The sequence below is a fragment of the Cervus canadensis genome, chromosome 21 (genome assembly GCF_019320065.1).
Source record: "Cervus canadensis isolate Bull #8, Minnesota chromosome 21, ASM1932006v1, whole genome shotgun sequence".
Lineage (NCBI taxonomy): Eukaryota > Metazoa > Chordata > Mammalia > Artiodactyla > Cervidae > Cervus > Cervus canadensis.
The window spans coordinates 3,684,171-3,709,781 of NC_057406.1; the positions used below are offsets into that span (position 1 = coordinate 3,684,171).

Consider the following 25,611-nt stretch of genomic DNA (forward strand, 5'->3'; position numbering starts at 1 on the left):
ACCCGGGCCCAGGGCTCCCTCAGCACGATGAAAGGGTCATTGTGTGGTGCGGGCCGCCCGCTGGCCAAGGACAAAACCACCATTTGTCCTCCTTCCCTGGCTCGGGGTGGGGGCCTCCCCTCAGGCTGACCGGCGGGAGAGGGGGGTGGGCACAGGTGCGCGCACTCTTCCCTTTCCCCATCTTCCCCGTCTCCCTCACGGAGGAGCCGCTGCCCTTGCCCAGGCACCCCCCTCCCAGTCCTGCCTCCCAGGCAGGGCATCCACACCTTCTGGGCCAGCCCCATGGTTGGCAGGGAGGCAGTGAGCTCTCTGGCCTGGAGGCATACAAGCAGATGCAGGAGGGATGCTCAGGGATGACGGGGAGAGGCCTCGCCTGGAAGGAAGCCCGCACTCGTGGTCCTCTGTGCGAGGCAGCCACGTGGCGTAGACGCCCTGCTCCGTGGACAGGCTGCTGAGGCCCCCGGCAGGTCATCCCGCAGCCTCAGCAGCGGAGCTCTGAGTGAGGCCTGGCACCCTGCCCACCGAAGCCTCGCCCAGCCCTGGGCTGGAGCAGGTGTCCTCTGAGGCCAGAAGGGCTCGGTCTGAGGCTGTGAGTGGAAGACACTGCAGTTCTGCAGTGGCCGCTGCAGCCACAGACCCTCAAGCCTGGCAGCTGCCTGGAGCAGGCCCCGGGGGGACGTGGCCCTGCCCGGCAAGCGGCTCCCCAGCTTCAGCAGGAGGAGCCCAAGTCAGCAGTCCTGGCGGTCCCAGCCCAGTGACACCTGTGGGCTTTCATCCCTTCCTGGAACCACTTACCAAGGCCACCCCTGCTCCCGACCCTTCCCCATGTGCCTCCTGGGCCAGAGGTATTCCTCGTGCTGGAAAGCCCCAGTGCCAGGCCCCACTGGAGCTGTGAAGGGGCCAAACCCTGGCAGGAGTCTGGCTGGGGCCTGGGTTCACCCTCCCATAGCACCTGCCAAGGCTCCCAAGGGATCTGGAGCCGGGACTTAGGCCCTCAGTGAACCAAGCTGCAAAACAGATGAAAAATGCTTTTGAATAGGAGTTCCTTCACTACCTGCTCTGTGGGCCCCTGATGGGGACCAGCGCTTTGCATTCCGCCTCTGTGGGACCAGGGCTCCTTGGAAAGGCTCACTCTCACATCTGGGGTCTGCTCTGAATCTGTTCCCTCCTGGCCTGCCAGAAAGGGGAGCTAGGAAAGGACCCACCCCCCCCCCAACTTGGGAGAAACCTGAAGGTCAGAACACGGAGTAACTATCTAGGTCATGTTCAGTGGGGCTGAGCCCAGACTGAAGCTGAATCTGCTTGACTCTTGAGATTCCCTGGTATCTCAGCTGGTACAGAACCTGGCCGCCAATGCAGGAGAGGCAAGAGACCCCGGTTCAATCCCTGGGTTGGGAAGAATCCTTGGAGAAGGAAATGGCAACCCACTCCAGTATTCTTGCCTGGAAAATCCCCATGGGCTGCAGCCCGTGGGATTACAAAGAGCCAGACACGACTGAGCGCACACACACACTCTGCCTGACCCTTAGGTTCTGTGCTGCCTCTCAAGGGGTCCCGCTGATGGAGGCTTCCTGCCTGCAACAAATTCCCCTGCTTTCTAATTCGCTGCCTGTAACCTCACATGGGTGGAGAAACCAACTAACCCAGCTGGTTAGCACTGTCTGCTGACCAGGAGTTCTGTGGCTCCGAGTGAGGGCTGCCTCCACGTTCAGATTTGGGGCCAGCAGGGCCGCTTTCCCAGAGGGTGCAGGGAGCCAAGAAGGCCTCAGTTTCCTGCCCTGGGTCTCTCCCTGCCTTGGGCCCCAAGCTTTCTCCTCTGAGACCAGCTTGAGCAGAGAGGAGGTGGCCCTAGCTCGCCAGCTTGTGACCTCTGTGGGGTCAGCATGTGTACGGTGCCCTGTGCCATGGACTTGAGCAGCCTTGTGGGCAACCCTGCCCCTTTCTGGGCTTCAGTTTCTCCCTCCAGGTGATGGGCCTAGATGCTCAGGGACCCCTTCTCGGCCTCCAGCCCTCCCGCCATCAGCTGGCGGGCTCCCCAGCATTCCGAGCTCATCTCCACACCAGCGATGCCCACTCAGCCTCTGTGTCAGGGGGACACGACTAGCCGTGCTGTTGCTGTTTGTTTGCTCAGTTCTGTCCGACCTTTTGTGACCCCACGGACTGCAGCACACCAGGCCTCCCTGTCCTTCACCATCACCTGGAGCTTGCTCAAACTCACGTCCGTTGAGTCGATGATGCCATTCAGCCATCTCATCCTCTGTCGTCCCCTTCTCCTCCTGCCTTCATTCTTTCCCAGCATCAGGGTCTTTCCCAATGAGTCAGCTCTTCACAGCATGTGGCCAAAGTATTGGAGTTTCAGCTTCAGCATCAGTCCTTCCAATGAACACCCAGGACTGATTTCCTTTAGGATGGACTGGTTGGATCTCCTTGCTGTCCAAGGGACTCTCGAGAGTCTTCTCCAACACCACAGTTCAAAAGGATCAATTCTTCAGCACTCAACCTTCTTTATGGTCCAACGTTCACATCCATACATGACCACTAGAAAAACCATAGCTTTGACTATACTGGTCATGTGTGCAGCGGTAATTGGGAAGCCCCCTTCCTTCTGCATCACTGGGCCACGCCCTGTGGTACCCACAGCAGGAGCCCTAATCCATCAACAGTGAAGGTAGAGCAGAAGGTGACCTCTGACCTGGGTCCTGGAGAATGTGCCGGAGAAGAGAATGGTGTCTGTGGCAGCGCGATGACCGGGAGAGGAGGGTGGGGTGGACGGGGAGGAGGTGGCCCTGGCTAGAGTTGGGTGGGGCAGTGGGGGGCGAGGGCTGCGTGGAGGCAGGGCGGGGGCCCCAGGCCTAGGGAGCCGCAGGGCAGGGGTGAACGGCTTCCTTCCTAAGGGAAGACCCTGGGTGCAGAGTGACCAGTAGGGGAGGGTTGGAGGCTGGTCCGGCCAGCATCAGAGGGAGGGCTGCCCGGGGACGGCAGATCAGCAGGGCTCCTGGGCGGCCGAGTGTGGGAGGGAAGCCCTGTCAGCACCCAAGCTCCGAGAGGCCAGGCCTGTGGTTGTGGGATTGACCGCTGCTCCCCCAGCGCCCAGCGTGGTGCTCGGTTCTCAGCTGCTTCCCAGTACACACAGGTCGGCTGGTCTGATGGCGGCTTGCGTGTCGGGGGCCCAGCAAGGTCAGGACCCCCTGCCCAGTGCAGGCAGAGGCCTCCCGGCCCCAGGTGTGTTGGCACCGGGGGGCTGGATGACAGCCAGGTTCCCCAGACCCCCATCTTCCCAGGGTGACTGGCAAGAGAGTGGGAGTCTCCAGGGGCTGCTGACACCCCCTCTGGAAGCAGCCAGATCCATCCCCTCCCTGCACCCATCCTCCCAGGCCTGTCCTGCGTACCCTGTCCCCAGCGGCCCCGGACAGCCCTGTGGCAGGCAGCCCCCATGAACCAGGCCCCGGGCCCCGCCCGGCAGGGTCCCCGCCTCTCATGGTGCTGCCGCCCCCGGGGGCTGGAGCTCAGGGTCCTGCCTGCCCAGGTTCCCACGGTGACCCTCCTGAGCCTCGGGTCCAAGGACTGGGCTGGGATGGCAGTGGCCTGGGGGTGCCCCAGGTCGTGTGCCCAGGGGTTGGCCAGGCCAGGAGCCCAGGGCTGGCGGTGAAGCTGGTGTCACAGCTTGTCAGCTACCTGGGGCTTGGCCACTTCCCCTGTTCCCAGGGGTTCAGAGCACACAGGGACTCTGGGTTCATCTCCCAGGGGACAGGGGGCCCCGAGGACAGCGGCCTGGAGATGCCGGCTCAGTGTGGTCAGGCAGGGCTTCATTCCTGGCCGCAGCTCCCCGGGGGGCTGTGTAAGGGACCAGACCCTCCCCGCCACCTCCCCTGCTCCTTGATTTCCCTCCGCCTGGCTCCAGGAGCAGGCAGGGGCTGAGGGCTGATGACTCCAGCGGCTGGGGGAGTCCCCCTGGACGTCTGGCTTCTGCCCCAGGAGTGGGCACAGGAGGGCAGGCTCTGGCTGATCCCTCCCGGGGCCACCCTGTGGTAGTTGCTCAGATTGGCAACTTCTGAGGGGGGGCGGTGGGGGGCGGGCAGGGGATGGCAGGAGCCGAAGGATGCTGAAGGGACGGACAGGGCCTGGGACTGAGCCAGAAGTGGGGAGACAGGCTGCAGAGCCCGCTGTTGGCTCTGAGACCAAACCCCCGCCAGGTGGCTGGGCGGCTGGGGCCAAGGTCCTGCCCCTTCTTCAACCCGGGGCGGGCTGCCGGAGACAGGGCCAGTGCTCAGGGCCTGGGCCGCCTGGGCCAAGCCCTGGGGAGCCCTGAGCTCAGGGAGGTGTCCTGAGGGGGCTGGCCCCAGGAAGCTGTTCCAGTCATTACAGCCAGGCTGCTGGGGTCGGAGCGGGTGGTGGAGGGGCTGCTCCTGGGAGGTCCTTGGCTGGAGAGGCCCCGGTGGCCCAGGACTGCTTGGTGGGAGCAGTCCAGAACAGAGGGCTGCTTTAAAGAGATGGGGGTGGCGAGGGTGCTGTGCAGCGGCGCCTGGCCCAGAGCAGGTGCCCAGCTTTGGGGAGAGCAGACCGGAGCGCAGGAGAGCCTGGGCGGGTGGGGCTCGCTGAGGCTCACCGTCACTCGGAGATGCCGAGCGGCCAAGGCAGGCCCCCGCCCGCAGCTGCTCCTGGAAGAGGGACCCTCCGGGGTGCCGGCCTGAGGCTCGGTGCCCGGGGTGGGGACTGGACCTCGCTGTCTGCCCCAAGGGGATGGCTCATTGCCCACTGTCTGACGGGAGTGAGCCCCCCAGACCTGCTGCTCAGACCGTGTCCAGGGTGGTCAGGAAGGCCGCGGCGCTGGCCCAGCCACTAGGCGCCCAGACTCCCAGCCTGGCCATGGGCCGGCTGGGCCTGCCAGCTTCCTCCCACCTGTTCCGCCCACCTGTCCGTCCATCCGTCTGTCCTGAGGTTTCAGACTGCCTCCTGGTCACCTAGGCCTGCAGGCGCCCCCGCAACCAACAGATCTGGGGCATCAGGGCCTCATACCTGCTCAGGCCTCAGCTCACCGTGGGGCCTCAGGTGCCCGGGCACCTCTAGGCATCAACATCCCCACCTGTACTTCAGAGAGTGAGGAGAAAGGTCAGGGCTCAGGCCTGGGGAAGGTCTGGGCACAGCAGAGGGTGCAGGAAGCACGGCCGTGGCCTGGGCAGATAGGAGCTGCTGAATTGTAGCCCCTCCTCAGGACGTAAGGCCTCCTCAGGAGCCTGGCCTCGATGCACCCATGTTGGGCAGAGGAGGGGAGAACGGAGGAGAGACCCAGGTGGGCTTCTTGGAGGAGAGGGCGTCAAGCTGGGCCTTGAATCTTGCCTGCCTGCTGGAGGAGACAGGGTGGCTGGGAAGGGGAATTGCTGGCACAATGTGGCCAGAACCCAGGAGTGTTGTGAAGGGCCTACACGCCCAGCAGAGGTCTGGACGTTTCTGAGGTCAGAGGTCAATGTCCTGAGTGACTGGGTGAGGTTTGGACTTCACAGATTTGGCTGACATGGGGGCTGGATAGATCCTCCAGCTCCCTGGGCCAGGGAGGGTCTGGGAGGGCGTGGGCTGTGCATGTCCGCCTCTGGGGGCTGTAGCCCCTGCCCAGGACCCCCTGCCTGCCACCTGCTCTCGCTCAGGCCACCCAGTTCCTCTCCAGGGTGGGGTCCCTGATGCCAAGCCAGGAATGCCAGCTATGCAGGGAGGGCGGGGGGCCGCCGCCCGCCACGGGCGCGAGGGAGCGGGCGGACGCCGCGCTCTCTTCCCCGGGAACACTGCGGGCAGCGAGCTCAGCGGGGCAGTGGCCTGGAAAGACTGCAGCCCGCGGACCCGGGCACAGGGAGCCAGCCCACAGGAGACCCCTCCTGCTAGCGGGGGCCGTTCCCCACAGGGGACGGATGGCTAAGCTGAGGCTCCCAGGGGCCAGTGAGAGTCAGGGGCTGAGCCGAACCCGAACACAGGATCCTGACCCAGAGAAGGCTCTAGGATCCAGCTGCAGGTACCTAGATGGTTGCCCAGCCCCCCTGTGCAGATGGGACACTGAGGCTTGGGTGTGGTGTGGGGGGCCAGCGGGGACCCCTCCTCCCTGACCCCCACCACGGAGCTCCCCGCAGGGTGTCCTCTCGGAATTGCAGTCTCCCCCTCTGGAAAGGGGGCTGGCAGGGCCCACCCTGAAGAGACCTGCTGCAGATGGCGTGGGACACAGGGGAGGAGGCTGCTCGGGAAGGGCGGTCTTTTTGTCCTGTGGCCCCCTCCTCCCTTCTGGTGCAGGCCCTTTGACTGGGCAGGTGAGGGGATGCCTCAGATGGCCAGGCAGACTTCAGTAAAGCCAGCCCTCTGCACATCCCGCCCCCCTGACTGTCCCAGGGGGTTAAAGCACTTCCTGACCCAGTAGAGGAAGAAGCTGTTTGCCAGCAGAGGGCTGACTGTGCCTTACTATCAGATGAGAAAGCTGAGTCTCAGAAGAGCAGCCTTGGGGTGGCCTTCACGAAGTCTGGGGACGTCCCCAAGCCACATGCCTCCCCTCAAGCTGGCCTAGAACCCCAGCAGGGGAAGAAGATGAGCAGATTCAAGGCAGATTCGAGAGTGGGGGCAGGTGGCCTGTGTGCCCCTGGGCCTTTGCACTGGCTGCACCAGCCTCCTAACCTGCTATTCCATTCTCTCCTGATCCATCCGACCAAGGAAGGCTGTGGGGACCCTGCTGGTGCCGAGCTCTGGGGCTGTGATGGGGACCCAGGGGGTCTGCAGAGTGGCCCCTGACCCGGAAGACATTCTTGTCCGCATTTGACAAGCAGGAGCACTGAGGCCACCAGGAGTCCCTTACCCCGACTCTGCCCCTCAGGGCCCTGCTGGGCTCCAGAAATGAGAACCTCTTCCGGCTCATCTGTGGCTGGGAAGTTCTGGGCCAACCCCTGGCCACCTGAGGGAGAGGCTGGCGGGGACGCAGCGGTGGGTGGGCGTGGGGGCCAGGTGCCTCCCTCCCAGGTTATTTGCCCAGTTACTTCCTGGACAAGTGGACCCAGGCTCACCTCCCTGGCTGATCGCAGATAATTAGAACATTCTTCAAATATTTTGCCGGAGGATGCCCGAGAAGGAAGAATTACAAAGCGCCCCGGGCTAGGAGCGTGGGCTGGAGGAGCTCTGGGCTGCTGGGCCCCCCAGGGCCAGGCCAGGGTTGGGGGCCTGGAGGGAGGCGGGATCTGGTTCAGCTCAGCCAGCCTGTCCCTGCCTCCCAGGGTCCTGGGGGCAGGGCTGGGGAAGGGAAGGGGGTCATGTCCAAGGTCTGGCTGGGTGCCAGGCACTGTTGGGGACCCCCTCCCCCAGCTGGCGGTGGTGGATAGACCCTGCCCCACATGGCCTCAGGAAAAGCTGGAGGGGTCAGGCTTAGAGTCTGGCTCTCTTGGGGGGCCAGGGGGGTGGGAAGGCCTCTCGGAGGAGGGTCTCTGAGGTGGGGAGGTCAGTAGGTCTGCGAGAAGGACCCGAGGGTGAAGGTGCAGAGGCAGAACACAGAGCTAGTGACCCGAGTGATAAGGGGTGTGGCAGCCTCATGATTGACAGCACCCAGGGCCAATGAGAAGCCCAGCTCTGGGCTGAGGCCTTGAAGCCACGCCCAACTGATGCTGGGGGCGGGGCATAGGGTCAGGCCAGGGGTGGGATGGGCGTTCCCAGAGGGAAGAGGTGGCCGGCTGGCTGGTGGCCTGCGGGGAAACCCTTTCTTCACTGCTCACCTCCCCAAGACGGGTACATGCTTCCTTCCCAGGGGGAAGGCAGGGGTCAGAGGTCCGCGCCGCCCCCCCCCTCCCCGTGACCCCACCTGGCTCCGGTGGCTCTGGGAGGGGTCGGGGGTGTGGAGGCCCAGCTGGGCTCAGTCATGAGGTCTGGGTTCCGGAAAGTCCTTGGCTCCCAGCCCCCCATGGAGGGCTGCCCCAGTCCTGGGCTCCAGAGCGTTCCCAGGATCCTTTGGTGGGTTCAGGGCAGGCTTAACCCCCAACCCTGGGGTGGGGAGGTAGGCTGCCTCAGGGCCGTGGCTCTGTCCCATGAGGGGGGAGCCGGGGGTCCCTGCCGCAGCGGGCGTTTGCCCTCTGCGGGGGCATCTTTGTCTCAGACTGTGGTTTGCGGGGTCGGGCATCGGGGAATTTGTAGGTGAAGCAGCATGCCAATGTGGAGGTGCCGGGCCCAGCGGCCACATCTGTGGCTGTCTCCTTAAGGCCCTGTGGACAGATCAGATGGCTTGAGGCTTCCTCTGGGCCTGAGAGGCTATTCCGTCACATGGGCCGGGCTGGCAGTGGCACCATCTCTGTCTGGCTTTTTCATCAGGAAGACAGGGATGCCAGTGGATCAGGGCCCAGGGGAGAGCACTTTGGGGTGGCCTCCCCCCATAATCACAGCACCCTGCCCACCTCTGGGGGCTTGCAGTGCTAGACCTCATACGGAGGCGGGCATTGACTCAACAGTGTGTAAAGTGGCAAGATTCTTGTTCAGTCGCTAAGTCAGTCGTGTCTGACTCTGCGACCCCGTGGACGGCAGCACGCCAGACTTCCTTGCCCTTCACTGTCACAAGCTGCTTTCTATCGACCTGGAGGAGTCAAAGAGAAGATGGGGTGCGCCTGGGTCCCTGCCCTGCCGAGGGTATGTCAGCAGCAGTGTCCTGCTCTTTGTGCGAGGGGTGGGGTCCCTGTCCATGGGAGGCCCCAGTGGATGTCCGCACACGTCCTGCTCACTCGCGGGTCCGTCCGGCATCCATGGGGACCACTGAGGCTGGACGGGGCCTGTCAGGCGGGACAGAGCGCACTGTGGGGAGTGAGTCAGCGAGGGGAGGCCGCCGGCGTGGGAAGGGCCGGGGACTTGGACCCCGCTCCCAACCTGGCACAAGTGTGGGGGCCTCCTTCTGCAGCGCCCCCAGTGCAGCCCCTGGGGACCGATGGGGGAGGATGGTTCTCCAGGTGGATAGGTGACCCTCCAACTGTCTTTGAGGGTCAAGGATGAGGCGATGAGGTACCGACAACCTGGGACCAGGCTTCTTCCCTCCCTCCTTCCCTCCCTGAGCTCCTGGGCAGGTGGTTGGACCTTCTGGACCTTTCAGTACTCATTCTGAGGAATAACAACAACGGCTATCACTATTATTGTTATAACACTCGCCTCCCCACTACTCGGGGGACTCTGAGCCAAGTCCCGCACACAGCAGGCTCTCATGCCACCTTGAGTCCAGCAGCAAGAAGGGTTTAGTCCAGGGTACTAGCCGCCGGGGCAGGTTTGGAGGGTGTTGTCTCCTGAGCGCAGCAGGGGCATCCTACACAGGGATGGGGAGGGACAGGATGGTTCTAGTCCTGAGCACTGGGGAGACTCTGGCTCCCCCTAGTCGACCCCTCTTGGGTCCTCAGCATCCCTGAGGTTGTTTCGCAAGGACGCTGGTGGAGCCCCAAGGCTGGGCCATGGCAGGAGAGGGGTCTTAGTGGGGCAGCGCTGGGAGGAGGCTGCCCGTCAGCACCAGGCCCAGCTCCTCTGGCAGAGGACAGCTAGTATGTGGGCAGCTCTGCCTCCGGCCCCAGTGCTGCCCAGGCGCATGCCAAGAGCAACAGGCCCTGCCTCATGCACTACCCCCAACTCCAACGAAGGGCTCCCTCCACCCCCAGGGCCCTCAGGGTCCCTGTGCCCACCTTCCTTACTGCCCCCGGAGCTGCTGGGGGAGCCTGCCTCCCTATTCAGGGTTCCCAGAGGACTAGGACCCTGTGGGCACAGGCTGGCCACATCAGTGGACAGAGTCTAGGCAGAGGCAGAGGGTGGTAGGCAGGCAAGCAGGCAGGCAATGGCCGGCCAGAAGCAGAGCCGGGCTGGGGGTGCCCTTTGATCCTGGGGCTTCTGAGCATGGATTTGGGCCGTGTTGTGGCCCAGCTCCGCCTGCAGAAGGGGGCCAGTTCACAGCTGCCCCCGCAAGCCTGTGCTGCAGGAGAGGTGAGCGGCCTTCAAGCACACAGGAATCATCTTTAAGGTTCACGTTTTTAAAAATATTTATATATTTGGCCGTGTTGTGGTCTCAGTTGTGCCAGGATCTTTCGTTGTGAAACAGACTCTTTAGCTGTGGTCTGAGCGCTTAGTTGCTCCGCAGAGTGTAGGATCGTAGTTCCCTGACTGTGGGTTGAATCTGTGCCCCCTGCATTGCGAGGCAGATTCTTAACCACGGGACTGCCAGGGGTGTCGTCTAATACTCACATTTTATTTCTTAAGGGTGTTTTTTTATTTTAGTTTTTGTAAGAAAACTTGGAGTTTCATTCTTGCCTTGTTCTGCCAGCCCAGTAAAGTCTTACGCAGTAAGACCCCTACATACGAAGGAGTTTCATTCTGAGAGTGCATTCTTAAGTCCACAAAGTTGGCCCAGGTACCCAGCTAACACAACTGGCTATATAGTACTGTACTGTAATAGATTTATGATATTTTTCACGTAAACCATATGAACATAAAAAACAAACACAAAAAATAAAGACAGTTTTAATTTTACAGTTACAGAGGAGCCTGGTGGGCTACAGTCTGTGGGGTCGCCACAGCGGCTAACGCTTTCACAGTACCTTGGAAAGCACAGTAGTTGGCACCCAGGGGCTGGCAGGCACGTTTACAACTTTGAAAGTTCACAACTTGAAGGTTTGTATGTAGAGGACTTGCTATACTGCAACAGCTTACTTTTTATTGAGGTATAACTTACATAAAACACAGAAATCTCAAACGGACAGTGTAAGTATGTCTATGTACACGGGCACCCGTGTAACCACTGCCCAGCTCGGGACAGAGAACATTCTAGCCCCCAGGAGGCTCCCCTGTGTACCCCTTCCCCCCAGCCAGCACCTCCCACCCAAGGGTAACTCTCTCCTGACTCCTGGCTTGATGCTGAGTCTTACCTGGACTGGAGCTTCTGCTATGTAGGAGCATTTGTGTTGTCCCGTCTTTCACGCAGCATGGCGTCTGAGAGTCAGCTGTGGTCTCGTCACCCGTGGTCTCGTCCCGCGGGGTGCATATGCCATAATCTTCCTGTCATTCTCCTGGTGGTGGTGGGTGGTTATTCTCAGTTTGAGCTGGAGACCTGCATGCGTGTCCTTTGGCAGACATAAGTGCTCGGTTTTCTTGGGTGTATAGACCCCAGGGTGGAATTGCTGGGTCAGAGGGGAGAGCTGGTCCAGGGATGAACCCCTCGGTGGGTGGGTGCAGTAGCCGATGTGGCACCCACCGGCTGCAGAACTGCTGGTTTAAGCTTTGGTCCTCCGAGAGCCACAGCTGCTCTCTCCCTGGTCCCCACAAGGGGACTGGACCCTGGGGGCTCAGTGAAGAGGGCCAGTGACGGGTGCAGCCTCAGCCTGTGAGGGTTGGTTACTAATGGCTAACGCCGATGACCTCTCCCCACAGGCCAGCTACAACGCGCCATGTTCTTCGACTCATGCTCCCCTCCGGGCAGCTCTGTGATGTACCAGTGCAGTTATTACTCCCACTTTACAGATGTGGAAACTAAGGCCCTTTGTGGTTAAGAAGCTTGCCTGAGGTCTCAGAGCCGGGAAAAGGCAGAGCCAGGGTTGGCCAGGTTGGCAGAGCCAAGCTGGCCGGTACCAGCACTCACGTTCCTTACCCCTCCCCACAGCGTGGCCAGGTGCATAGCCTGGGTAAGGGCCCTGCAAACCACCCCCCACCCCGCCGCCCGTCAGTTGCCTGGCAGCACGCCTTCCCCTCACCCCCACTGGAACCCCTCATCCTACAGGTGGTCCCACCCACTTGGACCGCTCTGGCGGGTAAAAGATCTTCTAATAGTTCAGGGGCAGCTGCCTCCTGTGCCAATGCTGGTCTCAGCACCCTCTGGTCTGAGACCGGATAGCCCTGTCCACCGCCCGCAATGAAGCGGGGAGGGCTTCCTGCCTGCAGGGCCTGAACCTTCCTCCTCCAAACTGCCCCCACCAACCCGTGGGACTGGCCCTGGCTGGGGTGAGCAAAGTTCTGGATTTTCAGCTTTGCCCACTCCCTCTGGCATTTGCCTGTGTCCCGAGGCCCCCCGGATAGCAGAGGGGATGAGCCCGGAGCAAAATTTTCCATGGAAAGTCAGCGACTGAAACACGAGCGCCCCGCCCAGCTTCTCTGGGCTCAGGGCCCCACAGAGCTGCCCTGCCAGCCTCTCCCGGGGCACCTGGGCGGGCAGCTGAGGGTGGGCAGCCTCCTGGAGGGTGAGAGCCACCCCACCCCCAGTGGGGCATCTCGCTTACTAAGAGTCCCCTTAGCCTGTCCGCACCCGCAAACTGCCAGTTACCCCAGCATGCGGCCTGCGTCCGCCCTCCTGTCTCCTGCAGGGCACGAGTTATTTAGCGATCGTGTGTCTCTTCCCCTTTCCCACTCGGACAGTTTGGTTTCCTAACTCCCTGGTCTCTCACATCTGCAGCATCCCCTCTTCCAGGCAGAAGGAACAGTCCTGGGGTGTGGGGGGCCAGGCCTGCTCAAGGAGGTCAGTGGCAGGAGGACGGGCAGGGTGCTAAGACTGGTGGCCAGACCTCGAACGCCAGCCACAGAAGCTGCCCAGAAACCTCGATCAACTAACAAGTGACCTGGAGGATTCATTTCATTTTATTTATCTGCTTATTTATGTATGGCCACACCGTGTGCCGTGGGGGATCTTGGTACCCTGACCGGGGATTGAACCCAAGGCCCTTGCAGTGGAAGTGCGGAGTCTTAACCACTGGGCCGCCTGGGAAGTCCCCCTGGAGGATTTTAAACGCAGGAAGGACGGAAGCTGTGCTGTGAGAATGAAAAGTGGGGGTAGTTTCCCACCCCAGGCCATCTTCTGTGTTACGCTCCAGCTGTGTGCTGCGCTTGGTGCGTTGGCTTCCCCAGTGGTTCAAGCGTAAAGAATCTGCTGCAATGCAGGAGACCCAGGTTTAGTCCCTGGGTGGGGAAAATCCCCTGGAGCAGGAAATGGCAACCCACTCCAGTATTCTTGCCTGGAAAATTCCATGGACAGAGGAGCCTAGTGGGCTACCGTCTGTGGGAGCGCAAAGACTCGGACGCGGCTGAGTGGCTGAGCACGCACATGTGCTGTCCTCTGAGCCACACTGCTGAGTTCTGGAAGCGGAGGCCTGGCGGAGTCGCCTGGGGCGGGCCCCCCAGCCTCTCTGAGCTCCAATCTGCACACCTGTCACGTGAGGGTGGCAAGGCTCATCCCACCAATGGAGGGTTGAGACTGCAGAGGCCTGTGTGGCCCAAGGTGGGTGCTCAGAATAGGAGTATTGAATATCTTTAGGGGGAAAAAAGTCCCCGCATTCTAAAGGACACAGTTCTGAAATCATTTCTGAATTATCAACCGTCTCTGATTGCTGATGCTTCTGGGGTGCAATGCGGCTCTGTTCTCGGAAGCCCTTGCTGCTGTTCTTGCTCAGTCGTGTCTGACTCTTTGCGACCCCGTGGACTGAAGCCAACCAGGCTCCTCTGTCCATGGGATTCTCCAGGCAGGAATACTGGAGTGGGCTGCCATTTCCTCCTCCAGAGGATCTTCCCGACCCAGGGATCGAACCCGGGTCTCCTGCATTGGCAGGCAGGTTCTTCATCACTGAGGCACCTGGGAAGCCCTTGTCTCACCTCTAAGGCACACGCTGGCATCTGGGGGATGGCTGGGGCCCTGTCCCCGTCCTCTGTCATCACCCCCACCCTGGGGGAAGCAGATGAACAGCCACAGGCAGGGAGTCGGCCGGGCGAGGCCCCTCTCAGCCCCTTCCACACATCTCACCCACGGCCGGGGTGTGCAAGTCCCGTGTACAGATAGCATTGTTTAAAATTGTGTCTAACCTAAAATTTCCACTTCCACGGTTGAAGTACACAGTTACGTGGCGCCTGGTGCATTCGCAGTGTTGCGTAGCTATCACCTCTGTCGAGTCCATAACTTCTCCGTCAGCCCAGGTGGAAATCCCGCAGCTATGAAGCAGGGACACCCCGCTGCCCCTCCCCCAGCTGTTTCCGTCTCCGCGGGTTTGCCTTTGCCCGACGTTTCTTATCAAAGGGATCCTACAACACGTGGCCTTTTGTGTCTGGCTTCTTTCACCGAGCATCATGTTTTGGAGGTTCATCCATGGAGCTTGTATCTGTACCCCATTCCTTTTTATGGCCAAATAATATTCCACTGTCTGGAGAGGCCGCATCCTGTTTGTCCATTCATCAGCTGATGGACCTTTCTGCTACTTCCTCCTCTTGGCTATTGTGACTGGTGCTGCTGCGAGCATTTGTGTGCAGGTTTTTGTTTGAACACCTGGCTTCATTCTTTTGGGTACACATCTAGGAGTGGACTTGCTGGGTCCTGTGGTCATTCTATATTTAACTTTTTGAGGACCATCCCAACTGCTGCCCCGTTTTGCATCCCCACCAGCGATGCAGAGGGTCCCAGTTTCCCCACGTCCTTGCCCACGCCTGCTATTTTCTGTTGTTTTGATCGCAGCCGTCCTGGTGGGCGGGAGATGTCTCTTCACTGTGATTCTGGTATGCATCTCCCCAGTGCTTAGTGATGTTTAGAATCTTTCCACGGGCTCGGGGGCCGTTTGTCTTTCTTCGGAGAAATGGCTGAGCCCTTTGTCCATTTTCAAATTGCTCTGCCTGCTTGTTACTGAGTTGCAGGCGCTCTTTTAGACACGATCCTTGAGTATCTTTATTATTATTATTTTTGGCTGCCCTGGGTCTTTTTGGTGACTTCTCTTGTTGTGGCTCACAGGCTTAGCTGCCCCGTGGCATGTGGGATATTCCCGGACAAGGGATCGAACCGGTGTCCCCTGCATTGGCAGGCGGATTCTCAACCACTGGACCACCAGGGAAGTCCCAATCCCTGAGTATTTCCTCATTTGTCCATTGATTCATCCACTGGGGCAGTGGGCTACATGGGGGCAGCCGCGAGGCCCCAGGGTCAGCTCACACCTGCACTGCCCTGGACACATTTGTGGTCTTGGGGTGGAGGGAGGTCAGGTGTGGAAATAACGACTGAGACCAGGGCAGGGGGGTCCTGTGTCCACGAGACCAGTGTCCCCCATAGTTGTCCTGGGCAACGGGCCCACGTGATGCTGAAGCTGAAACTCCAATTCTTTGGCCACCTGATATGAAGAACCGACTTATTCGAAGAGCCCCTGATGCTGGAGGGCAGGAAGAGAAGGATGGCAGAAGATGAGATGGTTGGATGGCATCACCGACTCGATGGGCATGAGTTTGAGTAAACTCTGGGAGTTGGTGATGGACAGGGAGGCCTGGCATGCTGCAGTCCATGGGGTCGCCAAGAGTCAGACACGACTGAGTGACTGAACTGAACTGAACGGGCCGAGGGGCTTGAGCCCAGGCGGGCTTGCCCTGGGGCCTGGGAGGGAAGGAGAATTTACAGGACAGAAAAAAAGGGAGGGAGACCAGCGTCGCAGGCAGAGGGACCAGCAAGAGCAGAGGTGGCAGGGTCGTTAGGGGGCGGGTCCAGGGGAACTCCGGCTCTGGGCAAGGAGCCTGGGGAGCTGTGGGCTCTGAGGGGCATGATGGGGGGGTGTGGGGGGTGAGGGGTGGCCAGCCCGGAGGAGGGGCCCAGAGCTACACAGCCTCTTTTTGCCCCCGGGTCTGTCCTGTTAGACCCCGTTTGTCTGAAGCCCTGTCCCCAGAGCAGGGGTTCTCACCCTCGGCGGCCCAGAACCTGCTGGAAGAATCCAATGGGGAATGTGCTTTCCGCGTCCAGGCTCCGACCTGAGGCCTGGAGGCCGGTGCCCGGCAGAGTTCCCATCCATCTCGTTTCCCCGGCTCGGTTTTCTGAGCGTCTACGGTTACTTTGGGCTGAATTCCCCAGATTCCTGCCCGCTCCCAGCCCCGCCTGCCCAGATGCTCTTCCTCCAAGCCAGCCCCGGGCATTTCAGCCCATTGTGCCTGTGGGAGACTCAGGGGGGTCCTGGCCAGATTAGCGGGTGGGGCGGGCGGGCCACGGGGATTGAGTGTCGCCGGGGCATCCTGGGCGCAGCACGTGCTGTGGGCTCAGGCCCCACGGGGACTTTCCCAGCCGGCTCTGGGTGCCCAGCTGCCCTGGAAAAACACTGACTCGCTCCTGTCCAGAAAGGGGCTGGCACGCCGGTGGCAGAAGGCTCCAGCTCACTGTGCTGGGAGACCAGGGCTTGGGCAAGGGCTTTGGGCAAGGGCTTTGGGGAGCCCCTCGTGGCCTCCCTACTCCCATCTCTTGCCCTCTGGTCTGCTGTTTGGAAGTCAGACACTGTCTTAAAACCAGCTGTTGCTGTGGGCCTGCGAAAACCAGCTCCCCTCTTTTCAGCTTGCTGTCCCTTCCCTGGGTGCTTAACGTCAAACGGCTGATGCAGCTTCTGTGGGAAACAGTCTGAGGGTTCTTCAAAGAGCAAAACAAACGACCAGGTGACCCAACAGTTCTGCTCCTAGGTACATGCCCCGAAGAATGGAAAATGAGGACTCAAACTAAACCTGTGCGTGTGTGTGCAGGGCAGGGTTATTCCCAAGAGCCAAAAGGGGGAAGCAAACCCAATGTCCATCAGTGCCGAGCAGGTAAACAGCATGTGATCTTGCCATATGGTGGAATATTATTTAACCATGAAAAAGGAAGTTCCTGATACAACGAGGATGAACCTTGAGCAGGTTGTACTAAGTGAAAAAAAGCCAGACACGAAAGGGCACGTGTTGTTTGATTCCGTCTGTGTGAAATGTCCAGAACCAGCAAGTCCACAGGCGCAGAAAGCAGAGTCCTGGCTGCCAGGGGGCTCGGGGGGTGACTGCCGAGAGGGAGGGGGTACTTTCTGGGCTGGTGACAGTGCTTTGGAACTTGGTAGCAGTGGTGGTTGACGAACACTGGGAATGTGCTGGAGGCCACAGGGCTGTAAACTGCTAGAGTGCCTGCCACATGAATTCCACCTCCTTAAACAGACAGTCGGGCTGATGACAGACACCCAGAAAGTGCCCTGGGTTCCTGCAGGGTGCTGGGGGCCTAACTCAGAGCGTTTTCAGGAAGTACCACCCTGAGGATGCTTCATCGCAGTCAAGCGCCTGCCGAGTCCAGCACACAGGCTCAGTTCATGCCAGCTCCTGTGTTCTCCTCTGCATGCACCCCGTCTTCCAGAAATGAGAATAAAAATAACGACAGACATCCCCGTGTGTGTGGCCTTTCTCCCCCATGCTTCTCTGGTCTGAGCCTGTGTGGTGGGTTATACAAACCCACATCGAGGGTGTGAAAACTGAGGCTCAGAGAGACAGGCTACACGCGGCTGGAGTCAGGACCCTGTGGGCTTGGCCCCCGGCCTGGCCGGCCCCCTTAGCAGCCTGCCTGGCTTCGAGCCCCTGAGGGAGAGGGGAGCTGGGGGTCTCCAGGTGATGGGGAAGTTGGGGTTTGCTGCTTGGAGGCAGCCGCGGACAGTCCCAAGTTCATGGCTGTCGAGTGCTGCAGTCTATGTGTCTGATTCTGAGGTTCAGAGAGGCGTGGTTCCTTGTGTTTGGAGGACTGTCGATTCATCGGACTTGTGACTCTGTGGTCCTTGTGATCCCGTTCTTGTGAACTTGGGGCTGAGGGGACTTGGAGGGTGCATGCGTGTCTTTTCAAAACAGAGTCCCACGTGCGGGTCAGTGGGCCGTGGCCCCTTGAGGGCAGGGGTCTGCGCTTCATTCCCTGGAGGGCAGGGCGTGGCAAGGGCCGGGCTCCCGGAGCATGCATTCGCAGCCCGAGAGGCCGGGTAGGGCGGGCACGGCGGGCGTCTCACCTCCTTGGTCCTCTCCCCTCCGCAGAGCGCTGTCATCCGTCGTGGCCCTGGGAGCCAACATCATCTGCAACAAGATCCCTGGCCTGGCCCCGCGGCAGCGCGCCATCTGTCAGAGCCGGCCCGATGCCATCATCGTGATCGGGGAGGGGGCACAGATGGGCATCAACGAGTGCCAGTACCAGTTCCGCTTCGGGCGCTGGAACTGCTCCGCCCTCGGCGAGAAGACCGTCTTCGGGCAAGAGCTCCGAGTAGGTAAGGGTGCCTCCGGGCCCGTGGGAACCCGCCGTCCGGGCTGTGGGTGCCCGGGGGCCAGGCACGCCCACACCCTCGCCCTCAGAAGGCTGGGCTGGCGCTCCCGCTCGCTTTTCTGCGCCCGCTGCATTCCTCTGCCGTCCCAGCACTGCTCTGCCGGCCCGGCCCTCTGGGGCTCCGCCACCTCTGGGACGAGGGGGGTGTCGATGGAAGCCAGCCCGTGTGAATGGACGCGAGCCCTCCATCTGCGGTGTCCTGGGGTGGACGAGAGCGGCAGGCCGGCCGCAGCATGATGCGGGGGGTGTGGTTAGAGGCCCGCCTTGCAGATCGGTGGCCGCCGGGCGGTCCTGGGCGTGAGGCTCTGTCTCCCCACTTTGTCTCTGCATCTGTGTCTGGAAATGAGCTAAGGGTCGCAGCTCCTATGGGGGTGAGTAGGGGGCTTGATGGTAAAGGCCCCCAAGATGTGCTGTGTAAATGCCGCTGTGATTCTGAGAGTGGAAGGGACTGTAGGCAGGGGTCAGGACTAGCAGAGGGCACGGGACACCACAGCGGACTCACGGGACAGGGAGGCGTCCGGCTGGAGGGCTGGCCGGGCGGCTGGGTGTGCAGGGCAGCCGGGGCGGGGAAGAAGTGGGCCTCTGGGGACACCGCCAGTGACAGCCGCTGCAGCAGCCAGGCAAGGTTTCGGGGGTCGAGCCCCACTACGTTTGCACGTCTGTGCATCCTGCTCCCCACGGTGCAGGGGTAGGCTCCCTCAAGCCTGCTTTCCGGGGAAGGAGACAGGACTAAAGGGAGAAGCGCGTGAGGCTTGCGGAGTCCGACCTAATTGGAGCCGCTGTGTGACCTTTGGCCTGGCGCTCAAGCGTCAGTTTCCTCATCTGTGTGGGTCCCCCTCCCAGGGCCTCTTCCAGGGCCCGCCTGTGTGCGGGCTAAGTCGCCTGTCATGTCTAACACTTTGCGACCCCATGAGCTGTAGCCCTCCAGGCTCCTCTGTCCATGGAATTCTCCAGGCAAGAATACTGGAGTGGATTGCCACGCCCTCCTCCAGGAGATCTTCATGACCCAGGGATCGAACCCAGGTCTCCCACATTGCAGGCGGATTCTTTACCGTCTGAGCCACCGGGAAAGCCTATGAATACTGGAGTGGGTAGCCTATCCCTTCTCCAGGGGATCTTCCCGACCCAGGAATCGCACCCATAAAGTCTCCCGCGTCTTGCACCTCCTGCATCGGCGGGTGGATTCTCTCCCACTAGCGCTGCCTGGGTAGCCGTAGGTGCTTAATAATCAGCTGCTGCACAAGCGGGGCGGGGTGGGGGGGGGGCGCGGCGAGCCGGCCTGCCCCCTCCAGGAGTGTCAGAGGGTGGGGCGTGAGGACGGGGCGCAGTGCCCGGCGCGCTGTGACCCCCAGGCCCCCGCTGCAGGCACAGGGCGGGCCTCCAAATGTGTGCGTGCCGCAGGTCCCTCCCAGGGAGCCCAGGCCTGCCTGCCGAGCGGAGCCGCAGCCGCTGGGACCCAGGCCAGCGCTGAGCTCCTGGGGTTCAGAGCGCCTGTGTGGGGCTGGGGGGAGCGCAGGGGAACCCCCAGGGCCCCTTTGCGGTGGGCAGCCTGTGGGTGGCACCTGGCAGCCCCAGGAGGGTGGGACCGCCCCCACCCCGGAGGGGCCCACCACCCAGGAGCGTCTTCCCCTCTCCCGGTGCGAGAGGGCGGAGCTGCCTCCACACCCGCCGCGGCTGGGAGGGCCTGGGCCCTGGTGCCCACTCAGCTGCCTGGCACCCCCTTCCCCGAGACCCAGGGCTCCCAGAACATGGAGGTCCATGGCCACTCGGGGGAGCTGGGTTCAGATCCCCCCCTTCTGATAGCCCCGCCTGCCTCCCTGGGCAAAGGGGACCTTGGTGGACGTGGTCCATGGCCTGAAGAGAGGTAGGAGCTTGCCCTCCACTTAGGACCTTGAGACACAGGCGGTGAGGGGGAGCTGGCCACTCTGTGCCTCTCCTCAGGGCCGCGCCCCGGGCGGGAAGGTTCACCAAGAGTACCCAGGAAATGCCGGGCTCCACACAATGCACCCTGCAAAGCCCAGAGGAGTGCTATTGCCCCCCAACCCCCACCAGGGACTGGCCCACCCCCGCAACAGGGGACCCAGATCACTTTTCCTGAAAGCATCCCCTGGTGCTTCCAAGGCTCTTGGCTAACAGCTCCCAGCTGCTCCTTCTTGGAGACCAGCCCTCTGCCCACGGAGAGAGGCGCCTACCGCCAAGGAGGGGTCGATGCGGTGGGGAGGCTCTGCCTGCGACTTTCTTCATGCCCTGAGCTCCTCTGGGATCAGGCCTCTCCAGCTCTGCTTCACCCGTTTCTCTCTCAGGAACACTTCAGAGGCAGACTTTAGGCAGAGATGTCCACCCACCGTCCGCGTCCCTCACTTTGCCCCCCTCCTGTCATCCCCGTGCATGCTTAGCCACTCAGTCGTGTCCGACATTTTGCAGTAGCCTCCAGGCTCCTCCGTCCGTGGGGATTCTCCAAGCGAGAATCCTAGAGTGAGTTGCCATGCCCTCCTCCAGGGGATCTTCCCCACCCAGGGATCGAACCTGCCTCTCCTCTGCCTCCTGCCTTAGCAGGCAGATTCTTTACCACTGCGCCACCTGGGATGCCCCTTGTCACCCTCTGCCAGGCCATTCGTTACCTTCGTGTGGCCGACCGACCCTCTTCCTTGGCCGGCCTTGGTTCCCATGCGCTTCTTCTTGCTTCTCTGGTTGCTCCTTCCCAGCCCCACCCCAGGCAGCTCTCCCCCAGGGTCAAGACCAGCATGTCCCCCGCCCCCCCGGCCGTGGACCGCTAGGTGAGGCTGACCATGGGCGCCTCCGGCTGAACACTCAGCGTCTTGCCCATGAAAGCTCCATCCTCAGCCTCCCCTGCTGGCCTGACCACCCCGTCATCTCGGCAGTAACAGTCTCTATCCCTCTCTCCACGCTGCCCCGGGGTCTGCCTCTCCGCCGGCAGCTGTCAGTTCCTCCCTCTGCCTCCTACTTACGCCAGCCTTGTCACTCCCTTCCCCCGAAACCTGAAGTAGCTCCCTACTGCCCAGGATGAAAGTGGCTTCTTAGCGTGGAGTCTGAGCAGCGCCTGCCATACCTCACCCCTGCCTCCCTCCATCCCTTCTCGGAAGCCGAGCTCCAGCCATTGCCGCCTGCCTTCCCTTCCCCTTCCCTCCTCTGGGACTTTGCTCCCGCCGCTTCTCACCCTGGGAGGTCCTCCGCCTCACTCTCCTTGCTCGATTTCCCCACTGGCCTTTTTCCACCCATCCCCGGCTCTTCCTCATCCACAGCCAGGCCGAAGTCACGTCCAGGAGTGTCACCCTCCCGGGGTCGCTCAGCCCCTGCCCTGAGGCCCCTCTGCACTCTGCCTGCAGTGGGCGGGCTTCCTCCCACCAGACTGGCTCCCGCCCGGGGCCTGGCGCCCTCCCCGGTCCCTTGCTGACCTCTAAGGAAGGCCCAGCTCTCAACCAGGGGGGCCCTGGCTGCAGGCCGAGCCGGGCTGAGCCCTGGGCCAGCAGAGTCCCGCCGGGTGCGGCGATGGTGGTCCCAGCTGGCACCCTGCTCCTGCCAGGGCTCAGCTGCTGGGAGTCACGAGCAGGAAGTGAGGCCAGCCCGTGTCAGAGGTACGCGGGTGCCCCGGGCACGGATTCAGAGCCCGACTCTGGGCGGGCAGGCAGTCACTCGAGCGGTGCCCATTAATGATTGGCCCTGCGAGGGGGGATGGCCTGGGTGGGTGGGACAGGCCCCCTTCAGGTCCTACCCGTGACCTTGGGCCATGCCCAGATGTTGAGAGCTGCAGGGAAACCCTTTAAACGCACTGTTCAACCTTGTCCAAGTTCCAACTCCTTTTCCGGCTCCTGGTGCTGTGGCTTGCATGCCCCCGGGACGGGGGCTTACTCCTTCATGGGAAATTGACGTCTCTTATGATGACCCTGCGCCAGCTTTGGCCTGGGGCCCTCTGGGTGCCAGTCTCTGTCTGCTGGCTCTTTCCTTTTGAGCTGAGGCCCACCCTTGCCCACTGTCCACCAGTGCGGTCTCCCCTCATGCCTGGCAGCCTCCACCCTTGGACCCTGAGCCCACCCAGGGTTATTTCCTCATCGCGAGAGTGAGGTTGGGCCACCCTGGCCCCTTCAACGCATCTCTCCCATTACCTGGCAATGGGCTTGCGGGGATGGGGTATGGGGTAAGGATGGAGGGGACGTGAGAGTCTCCAGGGTGAACCTCGTATTCCAGGGACACCTGTTAGCGACTCAGGGCCCCCAGGGCCCCTGACCGAGGCAGGGCATTTCTGACAGGCGCCGTGATGGAGCCAGGAGTCCTGTGGAGCACTTCCTTGATGGGGTGAGCGTTCGTGGAGACCCAGTGGCTGTCAGAGTGACCCAGATCAGCATGAAGCTGAGAGCAGGGAAGGGGGCCCCAGGTGGAGGTAACGCCAGGAGCCAAAGCCCAGAGGCCAGAACGCAGGTGGTGTTTTTCCAGGAACTGCGGGAATGTCAGAGCACACCAGAAGATGGGCAGACCCTTGGCTGCCCAGGAGGGGTCGGGGCTGGAGGTGCCCACAGCGCGAGTGCTGTGAAGGCCAGGAAGGCCCAGATGGGTCCCTGCCGCCGCTGCCCTGACCCCGGCTGAGCCCGGCACCCCTGGAGACCCTCTGGCACGGGTCACGGGGGGCTGCGGCTGTGGCACTCGGCCCCCGCCCGCACCCTGAGCTGTCATGGAACACTGAGTCCTGCCCATCACATGCTGCTCGGACATGACCAGGCATAGGGCCACCCCTAATCCCGCCTCACGTGGGGCCCATTTGCTCTGTGGGTGAGATCGGCGTTGGGAGCAGGCCCTCTGCCTGCTGGCCGCCTGCAGCGGGGGCTCAGCAAAGGCCGTCTGTTCCTGAACAGTCCGAGGGAGCAGAGAGACCTCCCTCCGCGCGTCCGAGAGGGGCCGGTCTGGGGGCTTCCCCGTTGGGGCCTCGGAGGAGGAAGGGTAACTCCGGAGCCCTGTGCCCCTGTGCGTGCCTGGACCCCTGCCCGGGGCCTCAGAGCGCAGGCTCAGCGAGGTGCCAGCTGAGTCCCCAGGACGGACCAGGGCTCGAGGGCTGCCCTGTCCCCTCTGGGGACACAGGCCCCCGCAGGCAGGGAAGCCACTTGGAATATGGCCCGTGCAAACCGCGATCTGCCGTGTGTAGGATACTGACAGATTCCAAAGACGTCAAAAGAAAAAAGCAAGTAAAATGTCTCTTCCGTAATCTTTACATTAAGATGTTAAAATGGTAATATTCTGGCTTCCCTGATGGCTCAGTTGGTAAAGAATCCACCTACAATGCAGGAGACCCCGGTTCCATTCCTGGGTCAGGAAGATCCACTGGAGAGGGATAGGCTACCCACTCCAGTATTCTTGGGCTTCCCTTGTGGCTTAGCTGGTAAAGAATCTGCCCGTGATGCGGGAGACCTGGGAGATCTTTACATTAAGATGTTGAAATGGTAATATTTGGATATATGGGCTAAATAAAATATGTCACCAAATCTAAGTTCACTTGCTGATCTTCACTTGTCTTCACGTGGCTGCTAGAGAATTTTAAGTGACCCCGGTGTCTCCTGTTTGGACCTCTGTTTGTGGCACTCCTCTCCGAGGGGTCAGGAGTTGCCTTGAGTCACCCTGATCAGGGGCAGAGTGGACGTTTGAACCCAGATCTGAGTGTCTCCTCCCAGGACACCGTCCTCCAGCTCGGCCGAGGGCAGAGGGTCACGCCGTCTGCCTCCTGGGGCAGCACGTGGGTGTGAGGGTGGCTCCCTTCAGCAGCCCCTGCCGGCTCAGCCTGCAGGCATTGAGTGCCTGCTATATGTCAGGCCTGGGGCAGGCGCTGGTGGTGGCGTGAAGACCACCCGGTGCTGCTCTTGGGGGAGCCGATGGGGCCGGGAGGCCCGGCTGAGCCCTGGCCTTGAACCTGCACACCCTCTTAGGGATGAGCATCTTTGTTCTGTCTGTCTGGCCACTCCCTACCCCCACCCCCACCTGGGGGCCCAGCCCGAGGCAGCAGAACAGACCTTTTTGAGGCTCAAGGCTCGGGGTCCAGGCCGCCAGGAGACTAGGGACACCCGGGCATCAAATGTCAGAGTCGGGAAGACGTCCCTGAGGGCAGCGCTCCCAGCGGTTCACTCCTGGTTCAGGACGGATGAGGCCTGTGATCACTCCGGGGGCCCTGGCTCTGCGCCTACATCGGAAGGCCCCTAGCTGCCCGGAACAGTGGCTCCTGAGGCAAGCAGGCTCTGGACTGTCTGACAGTGACCAGCTGGGGGCTTGGGCTGGCCGGTGGCTGATCCCTCCACGTGGCCCCTCGAGGCCTGCCTGGCGCTCATCCAGGGTGGGAATTTTCCAGCCTCGGCTGGCAGAGCCCGGACAGACAGGACAGGCAGTGGGTGGAGAGAGGGCACTGCAGGAAATACAGAGCAGCCTGGGCCAGCTGCCCTGGTCCCACCAGGTGACCCTGGGGAGGGTCACAGCCTCACATACTCGGGGCCCCCGGCTGCCCACCCGCCCCGGGACCGAGGCCGGGGTCCTGACTCCCCCAGGACTTGGGACGATGTCTCCCCAGAATAGGGGCAGGAAGTTCCCTCGGCGCCCACCCCGGGGCCCTGCCCAAGGCTCCACGGACAAGGGGTCCAGGCCTCTGGGCTCTCGTCCACCGCAATGGACACAGGTCACCGCATGGGCAGGCCTCCACCCTCGGGCTCCCGGGGCAAACCTGGCCCAGATCTCAGCCTGTCTCCCCGCGGGCCCCTCCTGCCGCCGCAGTGGGGGCACCACCCCTCCCAAGGCCGCTGCGGCCAGGCCCTCACGCAAATGCCGCTCACTCCCGGTTCCACTGTCCACATGGCAGAGACAGAGGCCCCGGAAGCCTGACCTGCCCGAGGTCACACATGGGTGAGAAATGGTCATCTGATCCCAGAGGGCAGCCCTGTGCCCAGCGATGGTCCAGGCGCCTGGTTGGGGAGGGGGCAGGGGGCAACTGTGGGATGAGGGGAGGGGGCTCTGGTCACGCCGAGTTCCCTCTCACAGGCATCCGCTGATTTTGCTGCAAGGCCTGATGAGCGGGGGAGCATCTCCAGGGCAGGCTGCCGGGGCTGACCCCCCTCAGGAGAGGGGCCGCCCGCTGGAAGATGGGGTCCCGGGAGACGCCTGGCCTGCCCTCTCGGAGCCCCAGGCAAGACAGGAGCCCCTGGAAGTCCAGCCCAGCTGGGCCTGCAGACCCCTGGGCCCTGGGCCAGGTGGGCCCCCCGGGCCCAGCCCGAGCCCGGCTCCGCGGGAAGGCCGCTGCGGGTGCGAGGGCCCCGCTAGGTCAGAACAAAGGCCTCGGGCGCGGGTGTGCCGGCGTGTTCGGACCTGGCACGGCTGTTTCCAGCCCTGTGTTTATGACAACGGCGGGGAAGAGCTTAGCGCGGAGACACTGACTCAGCCAGGAACCAGCGGGGTGGGGGCCGGGTGGGGCCGGAGGGGGGGTGTGCAGCGAGGGACAGAGGGATGGAGACGCAGACGGGGGGCGGGGGCGGGGACCGGCAGAGCCTCCCGGCAAGAGCGACCCGGGGAGGGCAACACACACA

The 25,611-nt window shown here is 62.1% G+C and overlaps 1 protein-coding gene across 2 annotated transcripts in view; it reads left to right on the forward strand.

Annotated features, from left to right (window-relative positions):
• WNT7B (Wnt family member 7B) overlaps window positions 1–25,611 on the forward strand; it is a 54,242-nt gene that overhangs the window by 9,200 nt on the left and 19,431 nt on the right. For both annotated transcript variants that reach the window (XM_043441374.1, XM_043441373.1), the window contains exon 2: window positions 17,761–17,987. In XM_043441374.1, the coding sequence (XP_043297309.1) occupies window positions 17,761–17,987 (227 nt within the window). The remainder of the gene's footprint in view (window positions 1–17,760; window positions 17,988–25,611) is intronic.